The sequence below is a fragment of the Oncorhynchus mykiss genome, chromosome 27, assembly GCF_013265735.2.
Source record: "Oncorhynchus mykiss isolate Arlee chromosome 27, USDA_OmykA_1.1, whole genome shotgun sequence".
Taxonomy (NCBI): Eukaryota; Metazoa; Chordata; class Actinopteri; order Salmoniformes; family Salmonidae; genus Oncorhynchus; species Oncorhynchus mykiss.
The window spans coordinates 24,943,974-24,960,404 of record NC_048591.1 but is presented as its reverse complement, the minus strand read 5'-3'; the positions used below and the strand labels follow the sequence as shown (position 1 = coordinate 24,960,404).

The 16,431-nt window shown below is 40.9% G+C and overlaps 1 protein-coding gene across 1 annotated transcript; it reads right to left on the bottom strand.

Annotated features, from left to right (window-relative positions):
* Window positions 1–805: 805 nt before the first annotated feature.
* Window positions 806–15,152, bottom strand: LOC110507852 (homeobox protein BarH-like 2). The gene is made up of 4 exons (XM_021588213.2): window positions 14,648–15,152; window positions 6,799–7,114; window positions 2,277–2,361; window positions 806–1,956 (listed from the first exon to the last, which is right to left on the bottom strand). Exons 1-4 carry the CDS (start codon window positions 14,832–14,834, stop codon window positions 1,657–1,659), a joined length of 888 nt encoding a protein of 295 aa, XP_021443888.2. The 5' UTR covers window positions 14,835–15,152; the 3' UTR covers window positions 806–1,656.
* Between the last annotated feature and the right edge of the window lie 1,279 nt (window positions 15,153–16,431).

Sequence of the window (16,431 nt, the reverse complement as noted above, 5' to 3'; positions counted from 1 at the left end):
GCAAACCAGATGGGATGGCGTATCGCTGCAGAATGCTGTGGTAGCCATGCTGGTTAAGTGTGCATTGAATTCTAAATAAATCACTGACAGTGTCACCGGCAAAGCACCCCCACAAAATCACACGTCCTCCTCCATGCTTCACAATGGGAACCACACATGTGGAGATCATCCATTCACCTACTCTGCATCTCACAAAGACATGGCAGTTGGAACCAAAAATCTCACATTTGGACTCATCAGACAAAAGGACAGATTTCCATCAGTCTAATGTCCATTGCTCGTGTTTCTTGGCCCAAGCAACTCAATTCGACCATGAAGGCCTGATTCACACAGTCTGCTCCGAACAGTTGATGTTGAGATGTGTCTGTTACTTGAACTCTGTGAAGCATTTTTTCTAAGGCTGGTAACTCTAATGATCTTATTCTCTGCAGCAGAGATACCTCTGGGTCTTCCTTCCGTGTGGCGGTCCTCGTGAGAGCCAGTTTCATTATAGCGCTTGATGGTTTTTGGGACTGCACTTGAATAAACTTTATTATTGACTGACTTTTATTACTTAAAGTAATGATGGACTGTCATTTCTCTTTGATTCTTTGAGCTGTTCTTGCAATAATATAGACTTGGTCTTTTACCAAAGAGGGCTATCTTCTGTATACCCTCCTTACCTTGTCACAACACAACTGATTGGCTCAAAGCAATTAAGATATATTTAGATTTGTTTAACACTTTTTTGGTTACTAAGATTCCATATGTTTTATTTCATAGTTTTGATGTCTTCACTATTATTCTACAATGTAAAAAATAGTAAAAAATAAAGAAAAACCCTTGAATGAGTAGGTGTGTCCAAACTTTTGACTGGTACTGTATATCGTTATCTGACATGTTTTTTTTTTTTGGAAACCTATCCAATGTAAAGCAACACAACACAAGTTAATTGACCAAATAAACAAGACAACACTGTAGCTCATGGACAGAAATACAATTCCCTTCAAAGCTTGACAAAATAAGTACAATGGCAGTGTTAACTGTAATTCAGAGCATATAGTAATTCATTACCAAAGTGTTGCTCTTTTTAATAAGCAAAAGGAAAACACTGTTAAAGAACACTTGATATGAATTTGGTATTAATAAACCTTGGTGTTTCTAGACTGGTAAAGCTTGTTATATCCTCTGAGAGAAAAAGGCACTATGACCAGTGTGGTCATTTTGTGTTATATCTGTGGCACAGTATTGATTTACATATAGCTACAACACTCAGGCAAACTGGATAGCATGTGACTAAAGGAGTCCTCTCTCGGTAAACAAGCAGGTCTGAGGCTGGGGAGGTGATAATGTTGTTCTAAAAGGAAAACAAAAACACAGGGACAAAATGCACTGTACAATTCTGGATGTTTCATTTGTATATACACCTAACTCTACATGTAAACTCTTTTTAAAACACCATTTTATTCCAGTATATGGCAAAAGTGATATGGCAAAACCAAACTGATCTACCGTACCTATGAATGTCACCCACTCTAGTCAAACCTCAAACACGACTGACTAATCTACACCAAACAGGCTTTTTTCAGTGATCCTGAGGCACAACAGTAAGTGCTTCTGTTTTCCAGTCAGCGCCAGTCTTTGGCTGTTTCATTCAGACATGAATAACTGTCTTCTTTAGCTGGCAGCATGTGTCTCTGACTGCATCGGGAGTGACTGCACTTGCTGCTCTCGACCCTCGCTCACCGCCGTGGGATTGTAGGTCTCTGTAGCCCCAGCGACCGTGCTGAGGTCATGGGGTTCCGACTGGGGAGCTTCTCTGTCGGCCAAGGCCTCTTCAGGTGCCATCCTCATTCTCTCCTCCTCAGCCAGCCTGGCCAGCCTTTCCTCTGCCTCTATCTCCTCGGTGGTGGGGATGGAGTTCTTCTTAGGCCTGCCCTTGGGCTTGGTGGGGGCCTCCTGTCCTCCCTTCAGCACCTGGAGCAACACATCCCACACAAACACAGACACACGGCTCAGTGGGGTTGTGATGAATGCTGGCCGCGGTCAAAGGCAACCGCGGTTATTATAGCAATTAAGGGAAGATGTATGGCTCTGAGCTGCTCCATGTACAGTCATTAATCTGGAGAGTTAACAGTTTGAGCCTTTTGTTCTCTGAGCTGCTGACCTGACTAGACTAGACTAGACTTTGGTGTCCTAGGCCCTCATCCCTCAAACCCAGACATTTACACCCCTATCACTCCTTCTCTCTACACTGACCCGGGGTCATTGTTGTTATGGGTGTGTGGGGCGCTCACCATTTTCTTCCACTTCATCCTTCTGTTCTGGTACCAGGTCTTCACCTGAAGCTGTGTGAGGCCTAGGGATTGGGCCAGGTCTAGTCTGTAGGGAAACAAACACATACAGTACAAACGGCAACTCAATATACAGTACATGTTTCTGAAACATGAGTTATTTTTTTATAAGATTAAAAGCAGCAGTAGATAGACAATTGATTTCAGTGGAGGCCCCTCAGAAGAGGAAGGGGAGGACCCTCCTCAGTGAATTTCATAAAATAAATATTGTAAAACATTCAAAAAGTTATCCTTTTTAGATAAAAATATACAAAATATTATCACGTCACCAAATAATTGATTAAAACACTATTTTGCAAAGAAGGTCTACAGTAGCCTCAACAGCACTTTGTGGAGTAGCACCATAGTGTAGCTGGAGGACAACTAGCTTCCGTCCTCCTCTGGGAGGAAGACAGTAATTATGACAACTTCTGGAGGACGTCCTCCAACCTATCAGAGCTCTTGCAGCATGAACTCACATGTTGTCCACACAATCAAAGGATCAGAGAATTAATCTGGTAATGAAAGCATAAGCTATAGTTAGCTAGCACTGCAGTGCATAAAATGTGGTGAGTAGTTAACTCAAAGAGAGAGAAAAACAGTAATTGAACAGTTTTTAACAAATTCATTTCTTCCAAAAATGAAAGAGAAGCAAGAGAGAAATAGAGAGAGAGATTATATTTTTTTTCACTTTCAGTTTCACTTACTTAGCTATCAAATTTAGCTACCTAGTTTAGCCTACTGAAACAGAGGGATTCTATGTTAGCTACCTAGCTATGACTTTCCAACACAGCAATGGAACTCTTCCAAATCAAGGTAAGCTTTTGGTTTAACTAATGTATTGCCACCAGGGCCTGCTGGTGTAATTGTTTACTGAATGTACACTGTAACGTTACTGCATAATTGTAGCGGGTTTAAAAACGCGTTAATTATATTAGCTATGCCAACTATGAAGTTACTTTAGCTAATTTGGTGACAACAATGTAGGCTGTGTGTAGCAGGTTGGCTTGGAAAGGTTTTTTTGCCTGGTCACATACAGCTGATGTGTTGTGCACTGAAGTCCACAAGCGAAGGGAAGAGGTGAGAGGAGGAGAGTGCATAGATGCGAGAAGGAATACAATGTGGCTGCAATGAAAGGGAACTGTGTCTATGTGTGATCAGTGGTGTATTCATTCTGCCGATTCTGTTGAAAAACATTTCCTAAACGGAAGCAAACAGAACAAAACGGGGATAAACATACCTGAATTTGTCCAATAGAAACTCTAGTTTGCAACTGTTGGACTAATGATTCCACCCCATATCAGTTAGATGCAGGCAAGAGTGTGCAAGGCGGTATTGAATGTCAGTCCATGTGTCACTGTCTCAAATTTGTCTCTCGACTTGTGTGCGTTGTAAACTGTCATTCATAGACTAGGTTGTAGCAACCTCATGATGGGTATAGGGAAAATTAAAGTATCATGTAGTAGCCTCAACCTATCGCTGTTACATTGAACTGGGCGAATTAAATATGAATGACAGACATCCAATATGCTGTAATAGAAATAAGGCCATGTTCATGAAAAACAATTGTCCTCCCTTATCTTAAACGAAACCGACTGCCTCTGATTGATTTACACAGAGAGGGTGTAGCTGGAGTAATAAAAACAAATGAATGAGTTACTTTTGCTTTCCAATCACCTGTTGACTATCCTACTTTATAACCACATTCTGGTATGGTGCATCAGAGTACTGTAGTCTCTTTGATACAACCCTGTTATGGTCCAGAGAAATACTTCACACCTGCAGCATACAGGAGAGACCTTATTGAACATATGTAAGGGATGTCAGCATTCGAATCAAAGCATCTGTATCTGGATGTTCAAGGGGACACTTCCTGAACACTTCCACCACATGTGCTCTGATCCATGACTAATAAGGGTATTGGATGGTGTGTAACATGATATCCCAGGAAGGGGGGTCAGTGAAAGAGGGATCAGCCTACAGCGGGAGGGAGCTTTATCAGGTTTTTTAAATTTGATGTAAAGAGACAGATAGAGAGAGAGAGAGAAAGGGAGAGACTAGATTACTACAGAGCCATCAGCTTCCTATCTTCTCATCCTCCCTTCTTTCTCATCCTCCCTTCTTTCTCATCCTCCCTTCTTTCTCATCCTCCCTTCTTTCCCGTCCTCTCGCCATCTCTATCTGACCTGATTTTAAAGTATTACATAGAGTGAACTTCAGTTCATACAACAGCATACAGTATTGACAGCTGCACTGCCTCAGTGATTGAGTGCTGAAGAAAAGTGTCTGTGCATACTTTGAAAAACCACTCTTCACCAAAAATACAGGCAATCAAGCTGTCCATCATGCTTTACTCTCAAACCGCCCAGTGGAGGGACTGGAGGCAAGGAAAGTAATTGCAGGAGAGGAAAGCCCCCCTGTTATTTATGGTCATTAGTTTTCTTTGGGGGGAAACCACACACTTACAGTGACAGGCTGCCATACAGTACTGTACGAATGACTCTGCTGGAGGCACTTAGAAGTCCTCTGTTTGCTGTTCGTCTCAAACCTGTATCAGCAGGGATTTTAGTTGCAGCTTAATGCATAATGATAATGATGATAATGCTTATTATACTAATCTCAATTAAATAAAATCATTATTGCTTAATGATTTAAATCATTACAGTCTGTGGTGTGGTGTTAGGGGCTTTTTATATGCTGTTTTCCTCAGAACACTATCTCAGTCAAAGACCACAGTGTCTCCAAGCCAAGAAATAGCTAAATAAAAAAGTAGAGACGGAGTTATCTTTGGATCATAACAAAGTGAACTGGGGAGCACGACACACTTGTGATGTTTTGAAAGGGGATTTTCTCTGTTTGTTTTCCATCCAGCTGTGGGTTTAATTAGTTCATCACAGCCAGTGGGAATTTGATTATTGGCATGATACAGATTTGGCAGTGAGGCCAGGATGGGAGGTTTGGATCGCCGCTGGGTTGTTGTAGTCTACCTCAGCCTGCCTGGGAGTTTACAGAGGAGCTGTGGTGTGGTGTGGCTCATTGGCTAGAACAGAGAAGTGTGATTTACATTGAAGTTGAGATGCATTGTGGGAGTTTTCCCCAGGGATGGGATGTGTATAGACGGGTTAGATGACAACGTCATGAAAACAATGTGCGCACTTCAATGGGCTAGAAGTCTGTGTGTTGTTATGATTCTGGATGGCCAGATAGCTAGCAACAATAAGAAGCTGCCATGTGGGGAATCGTAAGTGGCTCATTTCAGCTAGTTTCATCTTGTTCTTGATACCATGTCTTGTTTTGAGGTGTTTTTACTTAAGTCACATCTATGCTAATATGGCAAAACATTTGCTAGCTAGCTAATCAACAACTGTAACAATGTATTTGAGAGACAACAAGTGCTCATTGTACAAATGTATTTATGTTTCCAATAAACATTGGAGGTGAATATAGTTTAGATGCTGTCTGTTTTGCCTCATATTTGCACACGGTGGTTTTGTTGGTAAATCACTATAGACAGGGCTGATAACAAACATCCTCTCCCAAGTCTTTTTGAGATTCTTCAGGGCCAAGGAGAAGGAACACGCAGGTTTAAAATGGTAAAGTTCCGGTAAATATAGGGGTGCCTTTTTAGTACAAATCTACAACAATATAAAAAATAACTGACCATTTTTAAAGCATTTTGTGGCTGTTGTGTTTTAGTAAAATAATGATTTATCTTCTCGCTCAGATCAAGCTGTTGTAACCATGTGTTGCTGAGGTTTACTAGCTGTCTGATGTTCTTATTGCACGACCGAAGGAAAATATGAGGTTTATGGCTCAATATTAATTTGGGGTATAATGGAAATATGTCCGGCAGGCCAAATCTAAAAGTGGATTTTAAAATCAAATGGAAAATGTGTTATTGCCTTATGTCAGGTATCGAAAATGACCCAGGGACTGGAACCTACGACATCAATATTAACATGGATATTACCTCATCTAAATGCAGTGTACAAAGCTAAATTTATTTTATATACAGCTTCACATATATTACATGATTGGCAGTAAATCAATGCAGTACATTCCTGTTTGCTTGTGTTGGCAGACGTCCCTAGTTTCTTGAATAGAGCAGTGATTCTTTGTTGAGGCTTTTTGCTATTCAAGAGTTTAGGGTTAAAACGTTACTCTTGTCTCAACTAGAATGCTGAGGTAATGCCTGGATTAGAGAACTTAACATTACATGACACATTACCCAGGACATACATTAAAATGTTATGATGTTGATGCTGAACCTCTAGTCAGATATTGCATTTGCTTTATGTTTAATGAAGTTTGGTTGCTATCACAGAATTTCACATTTTCACAAACTTGAGTGTCAAGTTATACTGTATGAAATTTGAGGTACTATAATACTGATCTATCAGGAAGGAAGCTTCTTTCAAGTAACCAATCAGCCTCTGGGGTGCTATCATTTTGGCCTATTAGAGGCGAGATGCAATATGATACTAACCTATCAGGGGTGGAGAGGTACTTCTGTTTCTGGAACTTCTTCTCCAGGCCCATGAGCTGCAGCTCAGTGAAGATGGTGCGGCTGCGTCTGGGTTTCTTCAGTCGGGTGGTGCTGTGCTCCGTGTCTGACTCGCTGCTGATGCTGACAGGTGTCTCGCTGTGGGAGGCCTCGGAGACACGGGAGTGGTGCTGGGGGGAGAGCAGGGGCAGGTGGGGAACCTGGCCGGGAGATGAGGGCTGGGAGAGGTGAGGAGGCATGTTGGGGGGCTGCCGCGTGATGACTGAGAGAAGGGGGTAGGCCCGCAGTGAGGAGGATCCTAAAAGAGCAAAAAGAGAGAGAGGTCAGAGGCAGGTGAAATGCAGAGCAATAAATACAATTGTACTTTTAAATGTGTGTTTGCTACTGTATGCATCACCTTGGATGGTAGTTTTAATAGACCTGTAATAATCACTAAGACAGGGTTCTTTTTAATTGCTATTTTTTTTACAATGAAAAGTGTTTTGACCTCTTTGATGTAGAAGGTTCTGATCTTAATGACGCACTGTGTGTTTTACTCTGCCACTCTGAACCCACCAATTGAATAATTATTTTGGGGCCAGATAAAGGATGTCTCTCTGCCACCTCGAACACACACGCACACACACACAGTAAATCTGAAGTGACTATGCCCCTCGCCATTTAACTCTCCCCCCCTCACTCTATCTCTTTATCTATGCAGACAGAAGCATCGAGACGCCAGAATCAATAAAAAGTAACAAATGTCTGGGGGGCCACCCACTGGAGCCAAGACCAAAGACTGCGCTCCGCAATGAACATAATATCTGGTGGTGAAAACCTTACGGCTTCTAATAAACATCAGATCCCAATGGCATAATTTACAACTGAACTAAGACAGACAGACAGAAACTAATTCTCTGTTTGCTATGTGGCAGGAGAGAGTGATGTGTTGAGGAAGAAGATATATAAAATCCAATGACAGAAAAGAGAGGACATTATGCTGTCACATTACATACACAGCATACTCTTTCCCCTTGTGTCTTCCTCACTGCCTGTGGTGGATCTGCCTCTCTTATCTCTCCATCAACCCATAGATAAGTTTATATTATTCAAACCCTACACGTACAACTGAGAGGATACATCCAGGCAGACCTTGGTCGTAAATTTGTATCCCCTTTCTCTGACATTTTCAGTAATGTTCAGCAGTTATGGGAGCTGGTGTGACAGGGGGTTGGTTGGTCTGGGAGGTAATTGAGCATGTGTTCGAGCACATGGGGGGGAAAGAGGAGGGAGGTTACGCGCTGCAGCCAGCCCCTACCATATCTACACCCCCACCCTGAACCCTCCTCTCTCTCAGACAGAGCCTTGGGCTCGTCCCTATATACATGACATCATCGCAGGGCGCTGAGCTCATCACTAATCTTCCACCTCGGAGAATTGCTGCTGCTGCTGCTGTCTGGACATGATGCCTCATTCCCTCCACAACACTCTCTTTCTCTTTTTCTCTTTCTCTCTCGTTCTCTCTCTTTCTCTGTCTGTCTCTCTCTCTCTCTCTCTCTCTCTTGGTCTCTTTTTCTGTCTCTCCCATATTAGCTCTGTCTTTGATGTTGAGTTGTGACAAACTGAGGGGACCTGTGCAGATAAATGTCAGAAATAACTTGTTTATTATCTCTTTGTTGCATTTTAACATAAAGTGCCTTCGGAAAGTATTTAGACCCCTTCACTTTTTAAACATTCTGTAACGTTACAGCCTTATTCTAAAATTATATAAAATGTTTTTTTCCCCTCATCAATCTACACACAATACCCCATAATGACAAAGTAAAAACAAGATTTTTGACATTTTTGCTAACTTACTTATTTTTTAAATATATGAAATATTACATTTACATATGTATTCAGACTCTTTACTCAGTACTTTCTTGAAGCACCTTTGGCAGCAATTACCACCTTGAGTCTTCTTGGGTATGACGCTACAAGCTTGGCACACCTGTATTTGGGGAGTTTCTCCCATTCTTCTCTGCAGATCCTCTCAAGCTCTGTCAGGTTGGATGGGGAGCGTTGCTGCACAGCTATTTTCAGGTCTCTCCAGAGACTTTCGATCGGTTTCAAGTCCGGGCTCTGGCTGGGCCACTTAAGGACATTCAGAGACTTGTCCCGAAGCCACTCCTGCATTGTCTTGGCTGTGTGCTTAGGGTCGTTGTCATGATGGAAGGTGAACCTTCACCCCAGTCTGAGGTCCTGAGCACTCTGGAGCAGGTTTTCATCAAGGTTCTCTCTGTACTTTGCTCCATTCATCTTTGCCTCGATCCTGATTAGTCTCCCAGTCACTGCCGCTGAGAAACATCCCCACAGCATGATGCTGCCAACACCATGCTTCCCCGTAGGGACAGTGCCAAGTTTCCTCCAGAAGTGACGCTTGGCATTCAGGCCTAAGAGTTCAATATTGGTTTCATCAGAACAGAGAACCTTTTTTCTTATGGTCTGAGAGTCTTTAGGTGCCTTTTGTGGGCTGTCATGTGCCTTTTACTGAGGAGTAGCTTCCGTCTGGCCACTCTACCATAATGACCTAATTGGAGTGCTGCAGAGATGGTTGTCCTTCTGGAAGGTTCTCTCATCTCCATAGAGGAACTCTAGAGCCCTGTCAGAGTAACCACTGGGTTCTTGGTCACCTCTCTGACCCAGGCCCTTCTCCCACGATTGCTCAGTTTGGAAAAGTCTTGTTGGTTCCAAACTTCTTCCATTTAAGATGGAGACAACTGTGTTCTTAGGGACCTTCAATGCTGCAGAATTTTTTTCCCACCCTTCCCAGATCTGTGGCTCGACTCAATCCGGTCTCGGAGCTCTACGGACAATTCTTTCGACTTCATAGCTTGGTTTTTGCTCTGACATGCACTGTCATCTGTGGGACATTCTATAGACAGGTTTGTACCTTTCCAAATCATGTCAAATTAATTAAATTTACCACAGGTGGACTCCAAGCAAGTTGTAGAAACATCTCAAGGATGATCAATGGAAACAGGCTGAGCTCAATTTCGAGTCTTATATCAAAGGGTCTGAATACTTATGTAAATATGTATTTATTATTATTATTATAAATTAGCAAAAAAATCAAAAAACCTGTTTTCGCTTTGTCATTATGGGGTATTGTGTGTGGATTGCTGAGTTTTTTTTAGTTAATCCATTTTAGAATAAGGCTGTAACCTAACAAAATGTGGAAAAAGTCATGGGATCTGAATACTTTCCGAAGGCACTGTATGTATTTATCTTTCGGAAATATATTGGTATCATTATGGAATAATACAAAATATACAGAAATATTAATATATAAGGAGTCCAAGTGAATAATTACTTGCTGTCACTTTAAATGGGAAGATTGATTGAAAAGCAAGGAAGGAAACATCTTGGTTTCTTTCATGGTCTTCAGGAAATCTCCTGTCAATGTAGAGCTTGAGGTTGTCTTGAGACTTGTGACAGCCGTGTCTTTTGGATGCTTGACAGAAGGGAAAAATCAGACCTCATGGTGACTTTCTACTGACAACTAAGCTGGCTTCCTTAACCAAGATCTGACACATTGTTGACAAGTTCCAGTGTCCTGTCAATAGTCTACAAATAAACCATTTGTGTAGCAAGGAGAGTGCACTCTGTCCATGCTAAAGCACACTGATACTCTTGACAAGCACAATCGGAATGCTCGGACTGGCACATGTGCTTGTGGTAGTCATTACAGAATAAATACCTCCTAATAATAGGTAAAGAATAGGCTGGTAGCATTAGATACACACATGCTTGTTTTATCATATGGTATTGATAACATAATAATTATTGTATTTTTTTAAAATTATTTTTGGTGTTTAAATTACATTTTATACATAATTTGAAGGCTTTGATAATGGCAGGACTTAGTAGAATAAGTCACCATTTTGTAGTGAAATCTCCAGCAACAAACTCATTGGTTGTTTGATATTTACTCCTTATTTTCTGCACCTTTTCTCGTTGTTTAAATGGATTACAAGATGATGATTCAAGACTTGGTACTCAGAGGCCACATTAACTTACAGTAATATGTATTGTTTTGGGTGTATCATGTGGTGACAGGTTGAGAAGTGTTACATTAGACATGTTTATTTCTTCACTCAACAGCCATCTTGTCAAGCCAGCCCAAGTCAAACACTGCAGGAATGGGATGGGCAACAGGGTATGCTGCTTTAACTATCACTCATTTAATTGGAGTCATTCACCTGCTTTTGACAGATCAGACCAGTTAAGTGCCAATTTCAACTCAAGTTTGGGTTTCATGAGATGTTTTGAGGTTTCTAGAGTGTTATGTGTAGTGTTGTGGTGCTATTTTCTCGTGCTCACAGGCAGTTTTTTCAGACGTGTGCCAATCCGAGGGCATTGTGTTTCCCGTAAGAGTTAACCACGTATTTTACGTGGAACACAATCCTGTGAATTTTACCTTGACATTTGAAAACAGCCTGCAGTGCAATCTACTGTAAAACCGATCTCTGATCTGCCTTGATGCAGAGCTCTGATGATGATCTGATGGCTCAGGAATTGTGTGTGTGTGTGTGTGTGTGTGTGTGTGACTGCTTGTGTGACTGCTTGTGTATGTCAATGCTTTATGTGTTAACAGAGACAAGATCGTACCCCTCAAGCTAGCCTCATGGTTAATGGCAGGCCTTATTGTCTGTGGTGGATTAGCTGTTAAAATGGGATGAAAAGCCTTTGCTCTCCCTGCTTTCTTCCATAAACCCTCAGTGGTGGCGTAGGACTATGCTGCAGTACCTGGGCCCCTCAAGGTCCACACCCTCCTATTTGGCCGTTTTTCATCGCGCTGTCATGTGAGATTACGCCAGAGTTGATCTTTATCTCTCGCACCTCCTTCCAGAAATCCCACTAAAAGCCTTGCCCTGGGTTCTGCTGAGAGATGAGACTCTAAATTAAATATTGTAAACCACCATTATACTGTGCACTGCTCCCCTGCAAGGTAATGATCTGCTGGAGGTCAGGTCTGTCTAGCAGGTCTATCACTCCTGTAGTTTTACAAGGCACAAAACGAGAACAGAGAATAGGCTCAGAGGTCATCAACCGGTTTTACTGTGTACACTGTCGTGAGGGCATTTGGCTTGGCACAGGTAAATGGACCATCGTGAAATGTAAAGCAAGGAGCAGTGTGATCCGTGACAGAAAAAAAACATCACAGAGCAGAGGGGGTTGTTGGATCAAAGAGAGGAGTAATCACTTTGTTGACATGTTGAGTGGTCTCTTACTAGTTGATGCCATATTATATCAAGAACAAACAAACATCTTGTAATTTGGGTAAAATTACCTGCCTGGGACCACTGTCCTATAGCAGCCTCTACTGGTAACTGCTGGAGCAAAAGCTACACACTGTGAGAATGTAGACTCCACTTTCACTGATGGGGACCACAGCGGGCCAATGGACGTTCACTGGCTCTGGGCCTATAAGCCTGCCAGCTTCTATATTGAGCGTTACAAGCCATTGAAGTGTGGGACTATACTGTGTCTCACACCCCCTCAGCTAAGTGGTGGGCACTGGGTAGTAATATGTGGGCTGGTTACTCTATCCTTCCGTCACGGGGTTGCCAAAACCCTTTACAGTGCCCTCTAGCACATACCCAAACCCCACATCGCCTGCTATTTATATCTTTGTCGCTGTCATCATCAAATTGCAGCAGTTATTATTTCATAGTTTAGGTAATTATCATAATGATTATTTGAGAGAGCAGTAGTCAATGCTGTGACTCGTAACAGCAGGATAACCCATTAAGAATGGATTTAGAAATTCTGCTGCATTTGAGGGAAAGAAATGTGTTAGTCTTTCAGGCCAAATGCTTTTTAGGGAAAGTTTGTCACTTTCCTGTATAATTATAACACCGTGTTGGAAGCATTTATGACTGACTGCAGTAAGCCATGATAACTGCGAAGAAAAATAAGTTTATGTTGATGATTTAGAGAAATCAAGTGCTAAGCTAGATGTTTTGTGAACAAAGCATCATCTGACCGACTAAGCAAGTGAGACAGCATTCAAATAGTTTGTCTTCACACTTTGTGGCAATGTTTTGTTTTGTCGCTTTTTCAAATTTGCTTGTATTGATGAAGGAAGAACATGCAATCATTATTTTATGCACTAATTACTTGTTTTGATTGGCCTTTTGGGATACTGAATGAAGCATGAAGTTAGTCTTCCTCACTGAAACAGACGGATCAAGCGCATGTAGCCCATGAATTTATAAATTGCTGAGATGACAATCGCAATGAATGTCTCTTCATAAAACAACTTACTTCTATGAATGAAGGTCATTGGGGCTGACTTGCACACGTCATCAGCATACTGTAACCTTTCATGGTGTTTGCACAAGCAACTGTAGTGTCAGGTAGATACATCTCCATCAATGATGACATACTAACCTTGCCCTTAACCACCATGTACCTGCCCTCACCAATATCAAACTGTGGAACTCTGAGCACATACTGCACCCCCATATACCCCCCAGAAAGTAAGTTGGGTAAAGTGCATTGCCCATGCTTCAGTAAATGCAAAGTAGCAGCAGTAAAAGTCATTAGGCAAGGCTCTGGGTTTAGCACTGCGCCCACATTAATCCTTCTGAATGAGGACAAGTGGCAGTAGTAGTAGTTACTGCTCTAGAAACCAAACGCCTGCTGTTTCATCTAAGTGCAGGGTTAGTTATTGTGTGTTCTGAGTTCATGTGTCTTTTGTCAGAAGTGAATATGTTAAGTTGACAGTGTCAACATAATTCATGGGGAATCAGGTTTCACCTTACAAACCGCCTTGATCACCACACTGGGGCTTGGTTCATCCTGTAGTTTTAACATGAACATAAAAGACTGACGTTGCTAATGATCTGAATGTCAGAGTAATACTAATAAGAATTTGCTGATTGATTGTGAGACAGTATACTGTTGCTTAACTTTCATAAAACATAATGTTTTATTTGTGAATGAAAGTATATGGAAATGACAGTTAAACTGTGAAATCATGTTTTGGATTGGAAAAGGGTCACATCAGTTCTGCTGTTGTAAAAGGAATTTAAAACGGTCAAGTCTATCAAATAGGTTACAACACTTTAGGGGACTACATTACATCTACTGGACATCTACTGTACCTGTTGCATTTATTTGGTGTGCTTTATTTCGCGGGTTAAAGTTACATGATAAATCCCTGTAAATAACAGGCTATCACAAGATTAAGCACCAAAATATAGACCTTTGATAAATATAGATAGCAGGCCTAACACAAATAGAAAGGTGCACCTTGAGTAAAAGTGCAAGTGAGGACAGTTGCCTGAATTAAGTTTACACATCATCCATCGCTATAGTACTCGTCTTGCACAGGTAAACTTCAACATGAATTGACAATCATGACGTCTAATGTGATTCTGAACCTGTCCCTGTTTCTTATTTGCTTATATTAGAGATGTATCGAACAGAAAGTCGTGAAAATGCAGCTCAATTTCTTTAAAGCTGTTAATTTACATGTAACGGATTCTGCACAGGTGTGTTGCGCCATGCTATGGCCTCTATTGACAATTTAATACAATTTATTTTGTCAATACTCCTAATAAAACCATTAGCCTTATGTATTTCGTAATATGAGTAGACCCATGATGGACGACCGCCTGAACATATAAGAAGCATATGCCTAATAACTAACTTTGTTCATGATAAACAAAATCAGATGTAGTTTTCATACAATAACGATTAGCAATCACTGAATGCATAGCAATATTAGATATAAACCATTAACACCACTATGCATTCATCAGCATCCCTTGATTTGACTGAGAGTTCAGGCATATCCACTTACCCGAACATGAGTGCAGAGGTTTAGGCCTAACGATGAGTGAAGGGCATACTGAGTAAAGAGAAAGTTTCTCAAAGTAATCACAAGTTTCCTTGGAAAGAATTTCGTCAATCATAAAAGTCTTGTAGCGACGCCTGGCTGCTTTCAGCTGCCCGGAGGAGGAGAGTCTCAACTCGGCTTGACAGTGCATGATTTCCCGATGTGCTTGGCGTTCGCACTGTGCCCAAATATTAGTTCAAAATGTCAAAATGAAACCAGTTCAAACTTGAGAGTTGGGTGTCTTCAAGCAAATTCGTGTTATTGATGCATTTAGTCGTCCTTTTTCCGAAAAGGCTTGCTTTGTTCTATCCCTGGCGGTACTAACTGCAGTAGCCTTCAACTTGAGCCGCGCAGTGGGCTTCAGAGTGGCAATTATGAACAATGTGCCCGGACGCGCCGCTATATATAAACGATCTCCCCACACACATCTTCACTGCAGGACACTCCAGGTGTCAATCAACGTATCTCTCTCTCTCTCTCACTGTCCCGCAATGTCTCTCTCTCTCTCGCACTATCTCTCTCAGACTGACAGACACACTCGCTCTCTCCCTCAACCCCTCTCGCTCTCTCAGAGCAGCCCAAACCGGTCTCGCTTCTTTGTTCTTCCCTATATCCACTCTAATTGCACAAGGCGTTCAAAAACTTTACAGTAGTAACATTGCCAATATGATACAATATTTCAGATGGTTATTGGAGAGATTATTATTATTATTGCCATTATTAGTATCTGCTTTAGTGTTATGCCTAACCTTTTAGCAGCTAATTATTTTGTTCATATTATTTCTCGAACATCAATAGGACTATGGATGTGCATAGTTGATTGTAATAGAGAAGTGCGTAGCCTATTACTAGACTGCATTTAAATGTATTGTAATAGAAAAGCATGATATTTTGTCAAACGCTTCAGGCCAATTATGTTATGCCTAACTGGTGGGATTAAAATGAATGTATAACTAGGCTACGCATGAATGAATATGGGCTATTTAATGCATTGGGCTCACACGTAAATCAAAAATATATTATTATTATTGTAAAGCTATTATTTAAAAGCAATTAAGGGATAACACAACGACTTTATAAACGACTATACTAAGTCATCTGATTAAAATAAATGTATAGGTAGGCTATGAATGAATGTATTTAATGCATTTGGGATTACACATACATTTTAAATATATTATTATTGTAATAGCTATTATTTAAAAGCAATTAAGGGTTAAGAAAAACAACTCTAAACGACTACAAACTAACAGTAACACTAAACGTATTTTGCAGTGCTTACCCTGCTTTCGGACTACGGAGAAAAACGTATTGCAGCAGGTTGGTATTATTCCTTCCTGTGAGTTGAAAGAGGAACTTTTGTAGCGTTTGTAATTGTCTTATGCACATGTTTTTCGATCGTGTTTTTCTATTACACATTTACTTTCGTATTCTAACACAATAACACACTAATGGTATTTTTTTTAAATGCTATTTGAATAGAATTAGAATTATATTATTGTTGCTATTGTGCCGTTATTTGTTTATTATGCCGTTATAACGATTTGTAGGTCTTTTCGTCAACGAATTTGACTTTCAAACCAAAAGTTTATGGCATGGATATATTTACAAGGTGAGTAAACAACCGACATTTCAAACATAAAGATTCAAACATAACGATGAGGTTTAAGTAACCTTATGTTCCTTTTTACTTGCCAATAAAAATGACGACATTCAAATATGTATTATTAACCCTCAATTTAACTTCT